The 21,063-nt window shown below is 39.2% G+C and overlaps 1 protein-coding gene across 16 annotated transcripts in view; it reads left to right on the plus strand.

The window, feature by feature from the left end:
* PAM (peptidylglycine alpha-amidating monooxygenase) overlaps window positions 1-16,970 on the plus strand; it is a 277,534-nt gene extending 260,564 nt beyond the window's left edge. For 3 of the 16 annotated variants that reach the window (XM_036020590.1, XM_036020589.1, XM_036020595.1), the window contains 5 exons: window positions 4,339-4,438; window positions 6,422-6,475; window positions 11,787-11,990; window positions 14,809-14,865; window positions 15,472-15,653. In XM_036020590.1, coding sequence (XP_035876483.1) covers window positions 4,339-4,438; window positions 6,422-6,475; window positions 11,787-11,990; window positions 14,809-14,865; window positions 15,472-15,653 — 597 coding nt within the window. Of the gene's footprint in view, window positions 1-4,338; window positions 4,439-6,421; window positions 6,476-11,786; window positions 11,991-14,808; window positions 14,866-15,471 lie in introns of all 16 variants that reach the window. The other 13 variants (XM_028509785.2, XM_028509835.2, XM_036020593.1 and 10 more) reach the window with 11 other exon arrangements.
* The last annotated feature ends 4,093 nt before the right edge of the window (window positions 16,971-21,063 follow it).

Below are 21,063 nucleotides of genomic sequence, written 5' to 3' on the forward strand. Positions count from 1 at the left end.
ACACCAAGCAACAAGTCTTAAAAATAGCACTTCCTGGAATTTATTCAAGTCCCGTATGGCCTAGGTAGGAGAGGAAAGGCTAGTTTTGGCTTCACACATGGATCGCCACTGTTTACTCTAACAGTGCCCTTTACAGGTGTGAGTACAGCCCAATGTGCCCCAGCCCTGTGTCTCCTCAGTTCGCTTCCTCAGCACTGTGATCCCCAGAATGGTCAGGATGTTCACACACACTCCCTGAGTGTGCTTGTGGGACCTCACTTTTAGAAATTCAGCCTGCTAAAATACTGCAAAGATGAGTTATTTTTCAAAACATGTAAAGATTTATTGAGCTTACTTGGATCAAAATGCAACTATCATAAGCCACTGGACAAACTGTAATACTCTTAATTCTGACAAGTATTCTTTAAGGTACCAAATTTGCTAGATCTCAAAAAGTATTTTAAGATGCCTCAATATTTTAGAAATTTGTCTGTTAGAACACTGACAGCTAGCCTGGGGTTTATCAGAGCTCATTCTTGAGAGATTTGTGAAGTGCACACTCTGTGCCAGGCATTAGGCTGGATACTGAAGACGACGGTGAGCAACACAGGGTGGGGCCTCCCCCTCGAGAGCAGTTTCAGTGAGAGTTACAGAACCTGATTGGAAGCAAACAGAATCGGAACTTCAGATTCCAGTACAAGTTCCCTGTTTGGGCTTCTACTCATATATAAGAAATGAGAGTTTTTCACAGAAGTATTTAATCTGAAAAGCAAAAAGCAATCAAATATCAAATCACAGCAGCCCTTCAGAAGGAAAATGATTATTTTACTTCATCGGTGTTTCGGGTCCCTATTGATTATCCAATCATTGTTTTGCCACTTTGAGCTTTCTCTTATCTATTGATAAAGTGAGAAGTTTAACTTTCTTTCAGGCCTTCACTTTGTATTAGTCTGCCTTGATTCTTCTTTGATGATAATGTACTGTATCGACCAGGATATTAAGTTTTAATTTAAATATGCATCTAGAAACCAAAACTAACTGCTAAACAAGAGGCTAAATTCTAAATGAGCCTTACTCTCAAAAACGTGAATGCCCCTGAATTTAAATTTCGGAAAGCATTGTGCCTAAACATCAGCATTCGTCAGACATTCAGTGGTGAATGAGTCACAGTATACGGATTAATACAGCAAGCTTGAAAAGATTACAACTCCAAGGTGAAATTTGCTTTTTCCCCTCAACAAACAAGACTTGGTATTACACCAGAACATAGAAATTTGTTCTGTGTTCACTCAGTAAACTGAAGTCAGTTCACAAATCTCTCATAATTTTCATTTAATTAGATTATCATCACAAAGATTAAATGTGGGTGACAGAAATAATAAGGTGCATCAACTCCTATATGAGACGATATTCTTTTTTCAAGTTTTACATAATGTGTGTGAGGCTCTGTTTGTGCCTGTCCACTACTTGTCTCCTTATGTACTTCAATTCTCCCTCTTCTATTATTACATTCTTTAGACACAGTTTTATCTTGAATGTATGGTCATCTTTATGTCTATGCAGGGAAGCTGAGATAGTTGGACAATAAAGAAGATGGTTCTAGCAAATGCTGTCAAAAAGCTATAAGGGCAAAGGCACATAGTTCCCCCTCTAAATTCCCTTCACTTCCAATCACAGGAAAGACTTATGGTCTTTATGTCTACGTTCACACACAGCCTCGGGCTGCCATTGTTTTGTCTTCTCTCTTCTGCCACAGCAGCTCGTGTGGAAAAGGAGGGAAATGATCCCTAACCCTCCATACAAAACAGCAATGGCAACAAAACTCCAAGTAGGCCCCGATTTATGCTATTTCTCCAAGTTTAATGATAGAGACTAAAAATTACAATGTTCACCAATATTTGAGCAGAAAGGTTCACATAAGTTAAAGTATTTACTCAAAGCTACACAGTAAGTAGCACACCTGGATCTCAAACCTAGGTCTGCGTGACCTAGGTTTACCAAGGGATATTCTCAACCACAATATAAACTTGCTGCTGCCTCTTAGAGAACTATTTTGCTTAATATTAAGTAAGTTTCAGCATTGTTTTATGTTCTAGCAAAGAAGTTATGATATAGAGAACACAAATTCCTTATAAATTTTGAAACCAAAACAACAGATTTTGAGGGCAGGTTTCCCTGTGCTGCATCACCGGACGGCTAAGGAGGATACCATCGTTCTTTTCTCTCGTCTATTTTATTTTACTAGGGAGGAGTACCTCAAAGGAAGAGTTTACAAAGCCTGTATCAGTAGATCTTTTATCCATTCAACTCTGAAATCCTAAAACTTACAATATATTTTTTTTCAAGTGACACAGAGCAGTAGACTACTTAGTTCATTAAAAAGATTACCACAGAGTGCTTCTGATTGTACTAGTAATAGAGGGCCCAAAGTCCCATCCACTAAGCCTCCACTGAGCCCTGCTAATGGCCCCAAAGAACAGAGCCCTTGTCTTCCTGTACCAGTTTAAGAATCACAGACAGAGGCTATTGCTGTTGTAGCCTTGAACTGATGACACACTGCAATTTGCTGATCAACAGTTCACATAGTCCCCCTCACCTTTATTCTCTATACCTATTATAATATTTTTCCTATTGGAAACTATGAAGCAATTTACAATCATATATTTTGCAAAGCAGTTTTTAAGAACATCTTTTGATATGGAAGGGGAACTGCCTGTAATTTGCAAGCCAGTTGCCACCCATTAACTGAACCCAAAGTAAAAATGAACATTAAATGACAGGCTTGTGAGATTTCAGCAAGGCAACATTTTGATTTCTGGCTCCCTGTCCTTCTTGTGCACATTTGTCACAGCTCATTTGATAGTATGAAGGAATGAACCTCCTTGGCACTGCTGTCTCATTTGTCTTTACATCATGACAAATTGTTGCTGATTTTTAAAGCAGAGTAGTATCTCCAAAGCATGTATTCTGCCCCTCCTAAAGTGAGCTAAGCACTGCAGTTTGTCTCATTAGCGTCCTTTGTATTCAGCAAACCACAGTGGGCAGATGCTGGTTGATAAGCCACAGTCAGGATAATGCTCCTGTTCGTAGTCACTGGTCAATTGTTGAGGACCGCATCCTCAGATAGGCCTGCTGGCCCCAAAGATAAAAACGTCATCCACGTCCTGCCAAGTGGCAGACACGTGGCACCTTTTCAGGTTCAGCAGACAGATGGCAATGGCAGCAGCACAGCATTTCAAGGCTGCTCTTCAGGAACTAGCATGGTGACCCTGAATCCATCTGAAAATATGGTTTTTAAAAGTGCTTCTCTGTCTTCTGTGTCCTTGGACTGAGATGGTGATGATAGAGATGGAAATATGCCATGAAGAAAGGCATAGAGAAACACCAAATATCTAAGTAGATACCAAAGCTGAGGAAGTACTTAGAGGTAACACTCAATGAGTTTCCTTTGTTAACTGAAAATATTGTAAACTCTGGGCTTCATAGTATAAAACCCCACACTGTTGCCTATCTCCTGGCATGCATTTCAGAAATGATCTGAATGCCCTGAATTTTTAAATGACTTCTCTTATCAGTGATGTATAAATAGTTTTTAAGGTAGCACATGATAGTTTGACTTGCATAGATTGAAACAGGCAAATTTGACAGTGATTAAAAAAAATAGAAGACACATGAACACATAAAATAAATAAAAATAAATAGATAGCAATGCAACACCAAGCAATCAATACTGTAAAAAAATAATCTGCCCTGGCCAGGTGACTCAGTTACTTGGACATTGTCCTGTAAACCAAAAAGTTGCAGGTTCAAACCCCGGTTGGGGCAGGTACAAGAAGCAACCAATCAGTTTGTCTTCTACATAGACGTTTCTCTCTCCCAACCTCTCTCTTTAAATATCAGTTAAAAAACATATCCTCAGGTGAGGCTTATAAAAAATAATAATAATCTACTTGTAAATGTTCACTTTTTTGTATTTTATTGTTGTTCAATTATAGTTGTCCCCATTTCCCATTTTTCCCCCATCATTTTCCCCTGCCCTACCCACCCCCCACTTCTTATATTCAATCCTCCCCCTTCCGCCCCCTGTTCACTTTTTCAAAGATTTGAAAGTCAGTGGTAAGTGTCCCTTAGCGTTTCCCAATACACCGGACTGTGCGGGGCAGAGTCAGTGCCCGGAGGATGAATGAGTGACTCTGCTTGGCCCAGAGTTGCTTTGATGGGAATTCTTGGTTATTTTGGTTTGGTTTGGTTTGAGTAATATGCTTATTGTTTTGTTGAGTGCTTTGCTTTGTTTCTCTGTCCTTTGTGGAGAATCCACACGTAGGCTCACCCCCTAACTTGTGCTTCTCATTTGGGCAGCACTTCGACATGCCTCACGACATTGCTGCCTCTGAAGATGGGACTGTGTACGTCGGAGATGCTCACACGAACACTGTGTGGAAGTTCACCTCAACCGAAAGTATGGTTTTTACAATATTATGCTGCATATTTTCCCCCTCAGTTTTATTACTCAAAAAATGTGTGAAAGAATGCATTTTCTTTCCTTTTAATTGATAGGAGTGGGAAATCAAGGTATAAGTGGTAATTGTCAAAAGACCTGTTTGGTATTTATTTCCAGAAATAATTTTTTAAGTGAAGAGAAATTTTTTTGCTGCCAGTTATCCTCTTGTTTCCACAGATATTCCACAGGAAATTCTTGATGCCTGACGTAATGTCTGTTATCCTGAAAGCCAATCTTAATTCCAGCTCAGTTCCAGAGGGAGGGAGATGGCTTTGGCAAGGCAGAGGGGCGGACTGGTTTCCACACAGGCACCACTTCCCCAGCAACTCTTCAGCTCTCCATAGCTGCCAAGCACCTGCGAATGCCAGTGTCTGTGTTAGACACACGTTATCTGAAATAGGAGGCACCCTGCATTTTCCCTTCAGGCTGCAGCTTACTCAAAATTCTGAGCTGCTCTATTTTTATGTAACTCAAAAATATGTATGGGGACAGAAGAGTTTCCCTGTCAGGGTCAAGCCTGGTAGTATGGGGTTTTCTAATTGCAATTTGGACATTATTTCTAACTCTTAAGAAATATACTAACCTAGCATCTGATATAAGACTAAAAATGTAAACTTTATAAATTAAAGAGCACTGTATGCTTAGCAAGCCACAAACCTCAACAATGTCCAGACATGCTTTTAAAACATGGCATGGAAGGGGTTAAGGAGAAGAACTGAGAATGATAAATTTCTGGTATCGGAATCTGCAACAGGCAGTTTTAGAGAAGTGATAAGGACAGGTAGGCTTGATGAAGATAGGAAATGCTAAGTGAAATGAGGAAAAATGCAAATTACAAGAAGGAAAAAGTATGAGTTATAACAAAGAAATCAGACACTATACACGTCTTGGACCCCAAGCCGACTTGGTAACTGTTGTCTTCAGCATTAGCCTTTGAGTAGCTGTTGCTGTTTTTGTAATGAAGACCCACTTAGGTTGAGTGCACAGAGGTGCCCATGGAACCCTTGCATGGACCCGCCTGACTCCTCAAAGAGGAGCCAGAAGATGTGGGCAGACAGGAAAATACAGAGAGATGTATAATTCCAAATTGCATGACTAAACCCAGGTTTTTCAGAATAAAAAATGAATAAAAACATTTCGAGGTGGAAAAGACTTCCCGAAATCTAGCCAATATCTTCATCTTGCAGATAGGAATGGGATACTTGAGGTCATTAAGATTCCAGTCTTAGGCTCTTTATTCCACTTTGGTGGTTGGTACTCTGCAGAGATGCATATCTGAGCCACCTGCGGAGGATTTTCAGCATACTCCTGGCCAGACCCCACTTGAGATGAACAGAGAGAAGAGGAATGATAATGTGTGTATTTTGGAAAAGCTTCCTAAGTGTTTTTGATACAGCCTCTGATTGAGAAGCATTGCGATACAGCTTTCACCTGCGAAAATAGAAAAACTCTCTGCATAGCCCAGAAAGTAACCAAACAATAAATCAGGAAAGTACTACCGTTGGAACAGTGTGACTGCCATCAAAGGTTAAATAAGTGTCTTGTGTATTGCATTCTAGTATTTAACTAGTCAAATCCATTTATGTCATCTAGAAGACTGGTAATCAAATATGGCAGAACTGGTTATCTCTAAGATGTCCACATGAAAACAGAACTACTAGGTATTTCAGAAATAAAACAGTATTGTGAACTCCATAAGGAAAATCACATTTTAAATATGAAGACCTTAGAAATATTATTTCAGCTTTTCCTAGATTTTATCCAGGATTCATGGACATGGCACCTAATTAGTGATTTCTATTAAACTCTTTTCTAATCTCATAATGAATTTGATTAATTAAGGAAATGACTTCTACTGAGTAAAATTAATATCAAAATTAAGTTCTCAATGTTCTTTTTGGGGATTCTGATTCCCTGTGCCTTTGCTGTTCTGTGTTACAGAAATGGAGCATCGGTCGGTTAAAAAGGCTGGCATTGAGGTCCAGGAAATCAAAGGTTGGTCAGTCCTCATGACTATGAGACCCAAGGCTACTGTGTTGAATTATTGTATAGCTCTTGATTGCACTTAAGAATCATCAAGCTAAAAATACCTGGTAAATTGTCAATAATTTCTGCTGTGTACTGAGCCTTTAAAGCTACTTGTTTCCACTGCTTTTCCTGGTAAATGGAGTAGTGATCATGATCTCAAAGTCACTGATTTCAGGTGATGAAAAGTGATGGAGGATGAAAGAAATCTGTAACAAATGGGCTAGAAATATTCAGCAAGAAAAAGCAAATAAATTAGTAACTTCTGTAAGTACATTAACTTCAAGCAAGCAGAAAAATACTGTTCAGCATACCAGAAAAGGTCTTTTCCTAATGGTATCTATTCTAAAAGAGTGACAAAGGCCATTGGTGAGTTAGTACTATAAAGTCCTGAAAAGATTAGCTGCTCCCCAAGCTTCTATCTTAATATCATTTAGCCCCCAACATTTACTGGGGGCTGTTGACATGTAAGGCACTGCAGCAGGTTTAATGGAAATGAAACTGTGCCTGATTTCAAGAGACTTACAGCCTATAAGGAGTGTTTATGTGTGCACATATATATACATACATACAAATAAGTATGTCATTGGTGTATATTATTGGGAATGTGTAGATGAAATTAAGCTACTGGTAAGCAACCATGTGGTTCATCTGGAATTCCTGTCAAATTATTTTCTCTCTTGCTTAGGGCCAGTTTGTAGTTATACATTTTCCACTATCTGCAGGGTTTTGTCATCATCATATATATATATACTTACTAGAGATGCTCCTAATGTTTGAGTAGCAAAGTGATTCCATTATTAGTTGCTTTACAAATGATTCACCTAGATATTCAGACTTAACACTAGTCTTACTTGTTTTCCTTTCTCATGAAAGCAGGTGGAAAAGAGATGAAAAGAAGCAAGAACCGAGAGGGAGTTTAGGGAGTTTATGTAGGCAGATAAGAAAATATAGCCGGCTCAAAGTTGAAAGGGGTAAGATAATATTATAAAATAAGTAGCAATTATTTGGCATTTGTAGAGATTTCTACCCATGTGACATTACTGAGTGGCATTCATACCACACCCATATAATGAAGAAGTTCCTGATCCCCTATTTTTATCATTATATATAGAATTATTGATAAGCTCTGTTTGCTCTGGAATAAAACTGTTGGGAAAGATGATTAATAATAGTTATCATTTCTGGAGCACCAACAATGGGCTCCACAGAATTATCAAGTTGAATCTGTACACCAACCAGGTGGTAATTGCCATTAACCCACTTTACATGTGAAGAACTGAGGATAAGAATTACTACTATGATAATAAGTGGTAAAGTTGGCTTTTAACCAAAGTCTGTTTTGTGCCAAAGCCTGTGCTTTTAACCACTATTACTATACTGCTGAGGAGAAATGAATCCTACCAATTCTTTACCATAAATTCTTCCAAGAACTATAGATTGGAGAGAGTTGTAGATTACTCTGAGTTATCTGGGATTTCAAAGTGGCCTCAAACCATTTCTGTTTAAATAGATCCTACCAAAAAAAATCTAGATTGTATTGATTGGCCTGTTGAGAAGAACCATCCACACTGACCTCATCTTGGCTGGTGAATGAGGGGTGAATGATGCTCTCCTGTAGTTCATTTTGTCTCTCCTCAGTGCATGCTACTGAGTCCATTTGATTGAGAATCCTTCCAGCCTATGGCAGAAGGCAGCAGTTTGAACAAGCAAATTTTATTGAAGTGCCTTTTCATGATGGTCACAATTAATAGTTAGGAATATCTGAACTCAAAAGAAGTTGTTCTATTCCTTTCTGAACCCATATGACTCTCATTAAAACTCTGTCTTTTAAAATTACTTTCTTTAATAAAGGATGATAGCCCTGGCTAATGTGGCTCAGTTGGTTGGATCATTGTCCTGTAAACCATAAGGTCGCCAATTTGATTCCCAGTTGGGACACATCCCCGGGTTGCAGGTTTGGTCCCCAGTTGGGGCACATGCAAAAGGCAACTGATTGATGCTTTTCTCTCACATTGCTGTTTCTCTCCATCTCTCTTCCTTCCATCCCCTCTCTCTGAAATCAATAATCATGTCCTTGGGTGAGGATTAAAAAAAAAGGAACATAAATCATGTTGGATCTCCAGAGTTTGTCCTTTACCAAAATCTAGAAGCTTCATTTAAACCACCCCTTACAGAAAAGAGAGAAAAACACCATCTTAGATTTGATAGCCCTTTTGATGCACAGTAATTGTAAATTTCCAAATTTGAGTAACCTTTGATTATCCTTACCCCAGCTGTGAATGGCAGTGTTTCAGAACCAGTGTTGTGTTCTCAGGGAATTGCAGGGATAAAATAATTTGTGATGATAAGAAACCTAGGAAAAAAATTTAAGTTTCCAAATAAAGTTACCAGGGATAAAACAGATATACCAATATTCCACCAAAAGTATAGCCTTTATACCTCCTCCACCTCACAGTAAAGATGATGACACTCAAAGCACCAGAAAGGGTGTGGAAATCAAGGCTTTCTACAGTGAAATGTGTGTATCTTAGCAAGTTCATTACATCATTCTCAGCACACATTCCACGACTGTGAAACTGACTCTTTTAGGCTGTCGCCTACTTTATCTGTAATAGAGCCCAGTCCCAGCTCTGCCTTATAAAAGAAACTAGATATGAGCTGCTACAGCCAGTGTCTTAGGTGTAGATAACATACTTCATGACAAATAGAAAACTCTAGGTAATTTCTCTGGTTATAGTCACTTTCAAATAGAAATAACCTTTTGCTTTGGCTGGTGTGGCTCAGTGGATTGAGTGCTAGCCTGTGAACCAAAGGGTCACTAGTTCAATTCCCAGCCAGGGCACATGCCTGGGTTGTGGGCCAGATTCCCAGTAGGGGTTATGTAAGAGACAACCACACATTGATGTTTCTCCCCTTCTCTTTCTCCCTCCCTTCACCTCTCTAAAAATAAATAAGTAAAATATTAAAAAATAAAAAAACACCTTTCTTCCAAGACAGCAAGTTCTTAATTACTAATCTACATCTTTGCCCTTTGTTTTTAAAATCCTATTGTCTATTTTTTTGCTATTCTTCTGCTTAAATATAGAATAAGCTTAAATATTAGCAACTTGTATACCTTTTCTAGAGTAATAAAGAAAAAGACAAAACAGTGGTTAGGAAGAATAAGAGTCACATTTGTATTCCTCATGGAAACTGAGACTTAGGTTAAATTGAGCCATCTAGATTTATGAACCAATCCCTTTCCTCCTCTCCCACTGAAGTTTCAAGAGCCACTCTGTTTGACAAAAGAGGAGAAATAATGGTCTCTGTTTAACCATAGTACAGGGAAGAAAGTGAGGGCTACAACAAGTTATCTGTAAGATGGTGATGATAATACTGCCTACACATCAGTTTGGTGTGATGATTAAATGAGAACAATGCCTTATGTAGCTTTAAGTGCTCAGTGGGTATCATTGAGACTGTGAAGGAGGCTGGCTCAGAATGCTGAAGCAAAAAGCTGGGACCTGCCATTTGTGTATATCATAAATTGTGTTTACAGTGTCTTACGTAATTTGAGAAATGCTTCTTTAGAAAAGTATCCAGCAAGCTACTAAGCTGTTTCTATGTATATTAAACTTTTTAAAAAGTTTTCTACTTATTTAATTTTAGAGAGGGGGAAGTGAGGGAGAAACAGAAGGAGACAAACATCAATGTATGAAAGATACATCAATCCGTTGCCTTTCACATGCACCCAACTGGGGACCTGGCCCACAACATAGGCATGTGCCCTCACTGGGAATGGAACCAGTGACCCTTTGGTTTGTGGGCTGACACTCAATCCACTGAGCCACACCAGCCAGGGCCATATATTAAATTTCAACCAAAGATTTTCCTGACAAAGTTAAACCACCTATCCCTGTGGTTTTGTCAAAATTTCTATGAGGCCATATGATTCAATTTGTATCATAATAGGGTAGAAAGGCACCCCAAAAAATTGAGGTTCCAGGAACTGAGCATTTTGGCAAACATGGCTGTGTCTTCTAGCCGTTACACAGAAGGGTTTTTATATCAACACATATCTGTGCTTCTTCAGGGCAAGAATGTCTCAAGGCTCAAGTCATTTTCTTTTTCTTTTTCACTAAATAATTTATTTTGGATGTGTATCAGATTTTGAACCCAGAGCTCTTAACTTTTATAGATTATATAGGTCGTAATATAAAAACAAAAAATACAGCACACTTACTGTTTAACGTAAGAAGGTGAGAGTAACATCAGAGGCCCAGCGCCCACTGGTTTTCCAGACAAGATCAGGCACATTCAGGGTGGTACAGCTGTAGACTGCACTGGTTTTTCCAATGCCCTATTCAAATTATTATTGCTCCACAACTACTCCAAAGTTTGCTTGCCTAAAAATTAATTTAATATGTTCATGGATTTAAGTGGTCAGGAATTTGGATAGATCATAGTAGGAATGTCAAGTCATTTTCAAGTCAATAGTTATTAAGATCCTGCATCAGGTTATGCAATTTTATTGTATCAATTTCCCAAATAGTACTTTAGGTCCGATAGCTACCTAATACCTGCCAGTATCACAGAATAGTTACATAAGTTGTTTTCATCAAAAACAAAAGGATGTGTAGTGCATCTATGTGCATTTACCATTTGCTGGGAGCTATAGGAAAGAATCTGGAAAGGATACTTTCCAGTTTGTAATCCTAGAATTAGAGTGTGCAACTATGCATGTGATATACAAATAATTCATTGCACATGAAAGAGATTCATAAACTAAAGATACAAGGAAACAGATTATTAAACCACTTATTTATGGCAGTTTTATAAAAGAGGTATGCCACATCACAGTTTTACAGATGTGGTTACTAAAGCCCAGATTATTTAAGTAACTTGCCCAAAGTTACACAACTACACAGGTACCTGGGATTGAAGGTCAGATTCACTTCACTTCAGCCTGCACATTAGTTGTGTCCTCCACACCATGCTGCTGGCTAATTTAATCTTTGAAAAAAAATGCAAAACAATATAGTTTTTGTGGAATTATGGCTAAGAGGAAATAAAACATAGAGCCAAAGAAAACCATTTTAAAGGTAAAAAACCATTCAGTGGCAATTATTAATTATAATACGTGCTGCCAGATTTTTAGGTAAAGACATTGAAACATGAACCCAATGTGCATAAGACTCAACGAGATCTTTATGAGCAGTTGTTGGTTTCCCCGGGGCCTGCGGGAGGGTTTTGGAGTCTTTGAATCAGTTGAACATTGTGAACTCTTCTTTCCCTGAAGAATCCGAGGCAGTTGTTGAAACCAAAATGGAGAACAAACCCGCCTCCTCAGATTTGCAGAAGATGCAAGAGAAACAGAAAATGATCAAAGAGCCAGACTCCGGAGTGCCTGTTGTTCTCATTACAACCCTTCTGGTTATTCCGGTGGCTGTCCTGCTGGCCATTGCCGTATTTATTCGGTGGAAAAAATCAAGGGCCTTTGGAGGCAAGTAAAATGAGTCCCTTGAACTTGGAACCTTTTGTGTGTGTTCTCTGCCTTATTTGATGTCACTGTCTATGTTCCAAATATTGTTTATAGTTAGTATCACAGTAGAAAATATATCTGGAGCCTCAGAAATTTGGATAGTTAGATTAAAATATAACTTCTAATATTGCTTTTTAGCAACTGGCTTAAGCCTCATTAATATCTCCAGACTACATAGATAAGCACAGTCAGGGTAAATTAGCTGAAGGGTCAGGAAGGAGGCGTTCCTTGCTATTAGAAACAGGCCCAGCCCACAAAATAGTGGGGTCTCACTTTGGGGAGTTCTATTTCTCCCCAGCTGCTGGTCCTGGCTCTAGCTCTTAGCTCCTCGACCTTGGGCAAGTTACTTAATTTCTCTAAGCCACAAGTTTCCTCATTTGTAAAGTGGGAATAAAAGACTCAGTCAGGTTGCATAAAGATTAAATGAAATAATTTACCTAAAGGATTTATCTCAGTACGTAGTACCTAGTGTTTATTATTACAGAATAATCATTGGTAATAAAGTAATAAATGCCATAAGAAGCCAAAAAAGATACTTCTGTTAAACCTCGGCTTTCTCAGGAAACCACCTATTTCTATAACAAGCCATTTGGTAGTTTTTAAATAGTCACAAATTAGGCCACCAGCCTTTCCTGATCATACAAGGCAAGGTCCAAAACTGCAGTCTGTAATTTATCAAATCATTACCACAGTCCAGAACCCAGGAGCTAAGTTCCTTTTAGGACACTCAAACAAATAATTCCACCTGTGATTCTCACCACTCAGGAGTAGTCCCTTGGCTGGGCCCCTGGGTCCTAGGGCAAGAATCTACAGCTACGTCTGGAAGGAATCTGTGGGCCAGGGTGGGAGGCAGCATTTGATCAAGAAACAGCATCTGATTTGATCTCAGGCCAAGGTGACCATGGCTGGCGTTCAGTGCCCGTGGCACAGCCCTGACACAGAAAAGGACACAGAAACAAAAACAAGAGGATTCAATTTAATAGGATGTGAAAGAGAGTTTTCCTAGGACTTTCTTTTACTTTTCATCTGCAATCAATAAAGCTCTGCACAAATATAGTTAACTCTTCCTCTGGAAGGCTGCTGTTGAGCCTCTGCTATGCGTAGGGAACTTGGTAAGCAGAGGCAAAGATTAAAAAAAAAACAATTCAGTCATTGTTTTCATGGAGTTAGATGGCAGCTTCAAACAGCACGAATCTTGTATGTTTACTGGTTCATTGATATATCCTCAGGACAAATAACAGGTCCTGGCAATAGGGGTTCAATAAATAATTGTTGGAAGAATGACCAAAGAAATAAATGGAGCTCACAGAATAGATGACACGTAAAAAAGAGATGATACATAAAATTGATAATCAAGGGTGGTAAGTGCAGTGATAACTACTTACCAGGAGTATCAGGAACATGAGGGGTCTGGGGACAGATAGCAGAGCAAGAGAGTCCATAAGCAACCTACACTGGATGAAGGAACAGCTGTGGAGTCAAGAAAGTCTGGCTTCTCCTGTTTGCTGTTGAGCACAGGTGACCTGGCACTACCACAGAATGCGAGTCCACACAAGTGTGTTGGGAAGGCAGAGACCCAGGTCAAACCATATGAACATACTATTATACAATCACATTTTATTTAGAAAAATAGTAGTTTTATGTATGTTACAGTCTGGCACATTTAATTCTAAAAGGAAATCAGTCTCATATTTTTTCAACATTTGCTCTTGATCTTATCCAATCTATGAGGGGTTTTAGTAACCCTCATAAAGGACTTTCCATTTATCCAGCACACGTTTTTTGCATGTTAGCTCCACATTGGACACCGTAGTGGACTTGGGCAGTGAAAAACTGTCCTGGACCCTTACAGAACTTCTAGTCCAATGTGTTGGCTTTCTAACAGTCTTAACTAGATTCCTCTTCCCTTCTTTCCTATTTCCCTCTCAGCCCACTCTACTGCCTCTCCTGTCATATCTACCTGCTAGCTTTCTCCATAATGCTGCCTCCCTTTTTGGTTAGAGACTTCATAGTGAACCCCAAGCCTCACTGCCCTGACACAACTCTTCAGGAGGCTGGAAGCCAGGTCAGCAAGTGCAGGGAGATACCCAGCAATGGGAAAAATGCAGTCCAGCTGGAGTTCCGCCTCCCCAGGAGGAAAGAAAGTTGATCTTTCATGGAGATGGGCAGCCCCATGGGAGATATTTGGGTCACCTTGTGTGATTGAAAATAGGGTTTCAGGTTCTTTGCCTTAATGTAAGACACATGAAAGGGAAGTGATGTGCACGGATCTCAAGCTTTCTCAAACAGGACATTACTGTTCTTCATAGAAAGACTAAACACTAAGGCAAATATTTCCAAATTGTAATGATGACAACTTCCCAAATTTTACAAATTGCTGGTAATTTAGTTTTGTCCTAATAAAAATAAATAATGTTTATTGAGCAATTATTGCATACTTAGCAGGCACTGTTCTGTATATGTTAGAGGCAGCACCCATCTGAATTTTACAGATAGGCAGAGATTGTCATTGCTCCCTGATTCTCAGAGGGGGAAACTGAAGCTCAGAGAAGTAGCTGATTGAGATTGCACAGCCTGGAAGACACGGGCAGGACTCAAACCCAGTTGTGGCCCTTATGTGCATCACAATAATATATTACTTTTTTTTCTTAGAACTGAATGCAGACTAGAGCCAGACCTTGGTAATCATTTATGAATTCCTGAATTTGAAATGAAAGTTGAGCCCATGGATTGAGGAGGGTGATTGGGACTCATTTTGAAATGTGCCATCTTTTTCTAGCAGATTCTGAACACAAACTCGAGGCAAGTTCAGGAAGAGTGCTGGGAAAATTTAGAGGTATGCCTGTGACCTTTTAGAATCCTTCACATTTGGTTCAAAGTCAACACGCTCATGTCTTTTAAAGAGCAAGGAGATCATTTGTATTTTCTCTCCAAAAATGTGTGCCGCATAGCACCTCCCAGCATTAAATGCAGAATGTAAACTATAAAAATTAAACCCAAGTGTGTGGCCCTGGCAGCAACTTTCTCAGTTTCATTTCCCACCTTGCCATTCTATATTTCTAATTCTCTTCCCCTGCCTTTTATCTGACTCCATCTGTCTTCAGTAAAGTTTCTGTCATTCCTGTCAGTATGTCAGTGCTTGTCATTGTAAAGATGACCTTTTCATAAAGTCACTGAAACAAAGAGCTGCCTGTGGGTGCCAGTTCCCCAGAGCCTAGAAAAAACAGGAGGTGAAAAGTGAATCTGAAATAATCCTGCAGAATCACATAATCCTGGGGAAGTTTGTATTTCCTTATGTATTTCAATACACGTGTGGAGTAGTACCTGTCATTCTTTTTTGTTCATCCCCACCTTCCAACTTTGTTTACCATTTCAGAATTTACAAAAAACAGAGTCATTTGTGTAAACTTCATCTCAATTCTATGTTAATTGTTTTCTTCAGGAAAGGGAAGTGGAGGCCTAAACCTCGGAAATTTCTTTGCGAGCCATAAAGGCTACAGTCGAAAAGGGTTCGACCGCCTGAGCACGGAGGGAAGTGACCAGGAGAAAGATGAAGATGACGGCAGTGAATCCGAGGAGGAGTATTCTGCACCGCTGCCCGCCCCCGCGCTTTCTTCCTCCTGAAAACCGGGCGACCATGAGATTGATGAAGTTTATCAGGAATGCCGGATTCCTTTCTCTTTAGCACGTTTAGAGTTTTGTGTATTTAACTGTAAACCGTACTAGTCTGTGTGGGACTGTACACCTTTTATTTACTTCATTTTTGTTTAGTTGGTTTCTGTTTCCAGTTGAAAAGTTTCCTAAAAGTTCACAACAGTGCCATTGTCTATATATGAACATAGAATAGAGAAACAGCTCTCTTCTTCCATCACACTACTAATTTGTGATGGAAGGTTTGCTCATTTTACACTTTTGAGACTCTTCTGTAGATGTAAATAACACCATTTTCTGCTTGAACACAGTATTTTCCCATTAGCGCTTCCATTGCCAATGTCTTTCTTTGGTGCCTTTTCCTGTTCAGCATTCTCAGCCTGATGACGAAGCTGCTAAATCTCCTTCTATTTTTTTAAAATCACTAGCATTATATTGCAACAAAGGAAAGAAAAAAGTCTCTATTTAAATTCTTTTTTTTTTAATTTTCTTCTTCGGTTGGTGTGTTTTAGGGATGTCTTATTTTTAGATGGTTACACTGTTAGAACACTATTTTCAGAATCTGAGTGTAATTTGTGTAATAAAGTGTTTTCAGAGCATCAGTTGTCAGAGTATATTTTGCAATTTCTGCATATTTCAGGGTTTTATATATAAATTTTGTATAAATTACACAAACCACAGATACAGTGAAACCTACTCAATGTCTTCAACCAGTAGAAATGTTGTATTGTATTAAAATTAAGAAGATATTTTGTTATGTATCCAATATAAATTAAAAACCGGCCAAGAGTTAACATACGTGTGTAAAACCAGGCCCTCTTTTAAAATTCGAAGAGAGTTTTTGCCTGTTTGTCAATCAGAAGGTAAATATTTTAATAAAACATAATCGGAACTAAGAGGAAAACTATGTCTCAAACTACATATGCAAATGAGTTAATCTGTGTAGATTACTAATAGTTTTCTTTTTAAAAGAATAATCTTAAACCATCTTTTTCATATTCCAGCAATGCGATTTAGTAAGAAGTTGATAATTTTTATTTTTGGAAGAGACTCTAGAACTCTTTAATTCAGATATTGTAGTAGTTGGGATGCTAGTGGTTTGACTAGATTAATCGTGAAAACAATGCAGGCTCTTTTGCTAAAAATATAATGTCTTTCAGCTATGTTATATAGGAAATCTAACTTAACATATACTTATTTTCCTTCATAATTGATACCAAAGAGGATCTGATTAAAAGAATTGTCACTTCTCATGTTTACTTCACCTTATTAAAAATGTTTTTGCTCTTATTTATTTATTTATTTTTTGTTAATAGCAGTAGTTTTATTATTTATGTTTATCATTATTATTTACCTTAGGCACCCTCCCCAAGTAGAAACTTTGAGTTTTTTGATTCCTGTGATCTTCCTTCTTAAAAGAAGAATGTATGTGTCCTCTCTCTGACCACTCGCTTGTTTATGCCCCTTTCACCACATCAGTGGTAATCATGTAAATAATGATGAATGCCTAATTCTGTCATTTCACTTTCATTAGCTGGCTTTCTTCTGTAAATGACTGAGAGTTGTACTGACTCTCACCCCAAGAGATACTGGCAGCATCTACTCAAGAGCATAAAGTACTCCCTTCATTTTGAAACTGGAGATCACTGCTCAGCCAAAAAAGCAGAGACAGGGATTGGATTATAACTACACTTTTATTAATATCAAAGGTCAGCAATCTGAGAAGGTGGGAGGTAAAAATCCTACCATCCACCTTACCTTGAGCTTTCAGAAGCAAGTTTATATAGGGGAAACAGGGGAATTTGGGAGGGGGAAGTTCCTAGGGGGAACGCTGACGTGTGGTTTCTCTTGGGAGTAAGGGGAGGGGGAGCTGAAAGGAGACTCGCTCCCTCCCTTAGTCCCGGTGTTAGGTGTTATCTCTCCTTTTCCTTTGCCTTGGCGTTCCTCGTTCCTCTCTTCCCTGGACACCTGTGGTTTAAGGCCAGGGCGGCTGAGTGTTCTCTGGTTAGGGAGGAGAGGTATAAACCATTTGCTCTCAAGTGCCCTTGGTTAGGGGAGATAAGGTCTTGGGATTCACCAGCTGATTGTAAATTGCACAAACTGTTTGGCCTTGTTTAATTTTCTTATCTCGGTTTCCCCATTCTACTCCCCCAGGAATTTTCCTGTCTTCTCACTGTCCTGTCTCAGTTTTATTTGTAACCAATGTAACATGCTCCCCAGACTCAAGGTACAAATATGGTCAAATACCTTTTATTTTCCCAGCTAATTAAGTGCTCGTCTTTACCTTTCTTATGGCAGAAAAATCAATGACCAGCCTTTCAGTGTTTGGCTTCCCCCTCCTTTCCTTCTCTGGAATTGTCAGAAAAATTCCAGCTCCCCAAAGGAGAATATGGAGCATGGAATCAGCACATTTGCAGACACCATGGGGGCATATTCTAGTCCAATTCATCCGTGCTGCAGTTGCACTTGATGCCTCATGATACCACTGTTCACGATTGTTCTGTAAAACACTCCTAAGAAAGCTGTTGCTCCCTTGCTGGCCCAGGTGGCCCTCCCAGAGTGCTACACTTGGCCTCTGAGGCTGCAGTTTAGCGCTGGGCACTTAGATCACACACAAGGCCACCTTTATGGGGACTGAGCCTCGTACCCAGGCTTCACAGACAACCATAACCTGCCTTCCCTCCCCATAATCTAAACTCGAGGTCAGTTTTCCCTTTAAACCTTTAAAACTCACAGTATTGTTCTCTCTCCACACCATATTATACAGAGAAGCTCTAGAACTTACCTTGTATAACTGAACATCCATACTTGTTAAATAGCAACTCCCCATGTACCTGTCCCCCTTATATAACTGAAGTCATATGGAATTTGCCCTGTGATTGGCTACTTCATTCAGCATAATGCACTCCAGGTTCATTCATGTTGCCTTACGTGGCAGGACCTCCTTTTTCAAGGCTGAATAGCATTCCATCATGTGTTTATGTTGCATTTTCTTTATCCCATTATCAGTCAGTGGACATTTAGTTTGTTTCCACTTCTTGGCTATTATGAATAATCCATCAGCCCTTTCTGACCAGAGATGGGCTGGCTGTTGGTTCTCTGTGCCTTTCTAAGAGGGAGTCCCTGGTGAGTCTTAGTGTTTTAAATTGGCCCAACCAGGGAAGTTTCTTTCCATGACTCAAAGGTCATTTCTGACACCTGTTTGTCATTTAGTGAACACTTCTGAATATGTAACAAAAATCTCTAAGTCCTGGGGACACAGTGCTGAAAGGCAATATCCAGGCTTTACTGGACTTTCCATTCGAGTGGTATGGATACCTTTTCTTTTCTTTACTTTTCTCTTTTTGTCTTATTAAAGAGGAGAAAAAACAAACATAACCCCTGACTGGGTACCCATAACATACAGTAATGGACTTTTTAAAATGATGCCCAAAGAAATGAATTGACTAGTTATACTAATCCCAGTGCCTCTTTATATATAATAGATTTAGTTTCTGGCCCTTTGATTTCTTTCAGCTTATTTTCTCTTGTATTTTTATATTTCCAAGATGTCAGACAATTCACAGAAATATTTAAGAGTTTAACATTTTTGGAGCCTTGTTCTGAGTCTACCTTGGCCTTCATTAAAAAGAAAGTGCTCCTTTCTTAGAAAAAAACCAACACAATTCTCACATCTGTAATAAAATATGTCCCCAAGTAATCCAATAAAAATTAAATTGAAAGGCAAAGGATTCATTCAGCAGACATTGATTGAGCTTCATGATGTGCAAAATACAAAGATTAAAAAAAGGTACAGTCTTGCCCTCCAGGGTTTGTAATCTAGCAAGACAGCTAAAATAAGCCTGTAATGATTGCAGTGTAAGACAAGAGGAGCATGTGCAAAATGCTATCAAATCTCTGGCTGAAGAGCACTGAGTTTTCACAAAGGTGATTTTTGACTAAGGGAGAGGAGGGCTGAGGGACAATGCTGGTCACATCAGAAGATTAGCAACAGGACTTGAGGTCAGGTAGCTTACAGGAACATTGATAGATGGGCTAGAGAGCCAGTGGTGTAGCAAGCAGTGTTTCAAAACCATGAGGAGGAATTTGGATGTAACTGAATCTGATACATTTGATTTTATCATGCATACACATTTGCACATACCCCCCCCCAACACACACACACACAAAGTTCTGTCTGGAAAATGTCCAGCCATTGTTAATATAATGAGAATGGTTTGCTCAACATTGATGTAACCTGGCAGCCAAGGAGAGTGGACTGAATGCACATACGTGAAGAATGATGACTTCACTGTCCTAGTCAGTGGGAGTGGTAGACACCACTGAGTGAGCATGTGTACTGTGTGACCATCACATTCAAAATGACTGAGCAAGCAGAGCAATGCATCTGCATCAAATTTTGCATTAAGCTTGAGCATTGCTCTGCAGAAACTATTTGGATGATTCAGAAGGCTTTGGGGGACAATGTTGCAGTTATGGGTAACTGGTGATTGGCAGCTTCAGCCCACCTGTTCAGGCATCAAGTCTCATGCAGGGTTTTTTGGCAAAACATCAAATCATTCAGGTGACTCAGTCCCCCTACAGCCCAACTTTGTCACCCTGCAATTTCTGGATTTTCCCAAAACTAAAATCACCTTTGAAAGGGAAGAGATTTCAGACCATTAATAAGATGTGGGAAATACAACAGGGCAGCTGGTGGCATTGAGAGAACTGTGTGAGGTCCCAAGGTGCCTATTTTGAAGGGGACTGAGGCATCATTGTCCTATGTACAATGTTTCTTGTATCTTGTATCTTCAATAAATGTCTCTGTTTTTCACAGTACATGGCTGAATACCTTCTGGACAGACCATGCACATGCACACATATTTATTGAGGTCTACTAATAAAAGTAAAAGAATACTGTATCAAACAGGACACAGAAAATAAATTATATTAGTAATATATGTCCTAGCTCAAGGTAGTCCAAATTTTAGGAAATTGGGTGTTGTTCTTTATATATATTGGATAAAAGTCCTTTATCAGATGTTTGATTTGCAAATATTTTACCCCGGCATGCGGATTATTTTTTCATTTTCTCAACCTTGTTTTTCAAAGGGAAGTTTTTGAGTTTGGGTGAAGTGGAAATTTAGTATATTTACAAAGAGTCCTAAGATTCACAGAAATCTTTAAGGACTTCAGTAAGGCTCTGACTTTTCTGTTTCAGTTCAGAAAAGAGAGGTGAGCGCCAAGGAGTCTTCATTCTCCAGAAGGCTGCTTACCTCCTCAGCCTCATCTCACCCCACCACCCCTACGCTCACCACCAACTCTCTTTACCATCCTCACTCCAAGAAGAACCTGTATGAAATTTCTTCTGAAATTGCCATGCCCTTACTGCCCCCAGCTC

Source organism: Phyllostomus discolor, chromosome 3 (assembly GCF_004126475.2).
Source record: "Phyllostomus discolor isolate MPI-MPIP mPhyDis1 chromosome 3, mPhyDis1.pri.v3, whole genome shotgun sequence".
NCBI lineage: Eukaryota > Metazoa > Chordata > Mammalia > Chiroptera > Phyllostomidae > Phyllostomus > Phyllostomus discolor.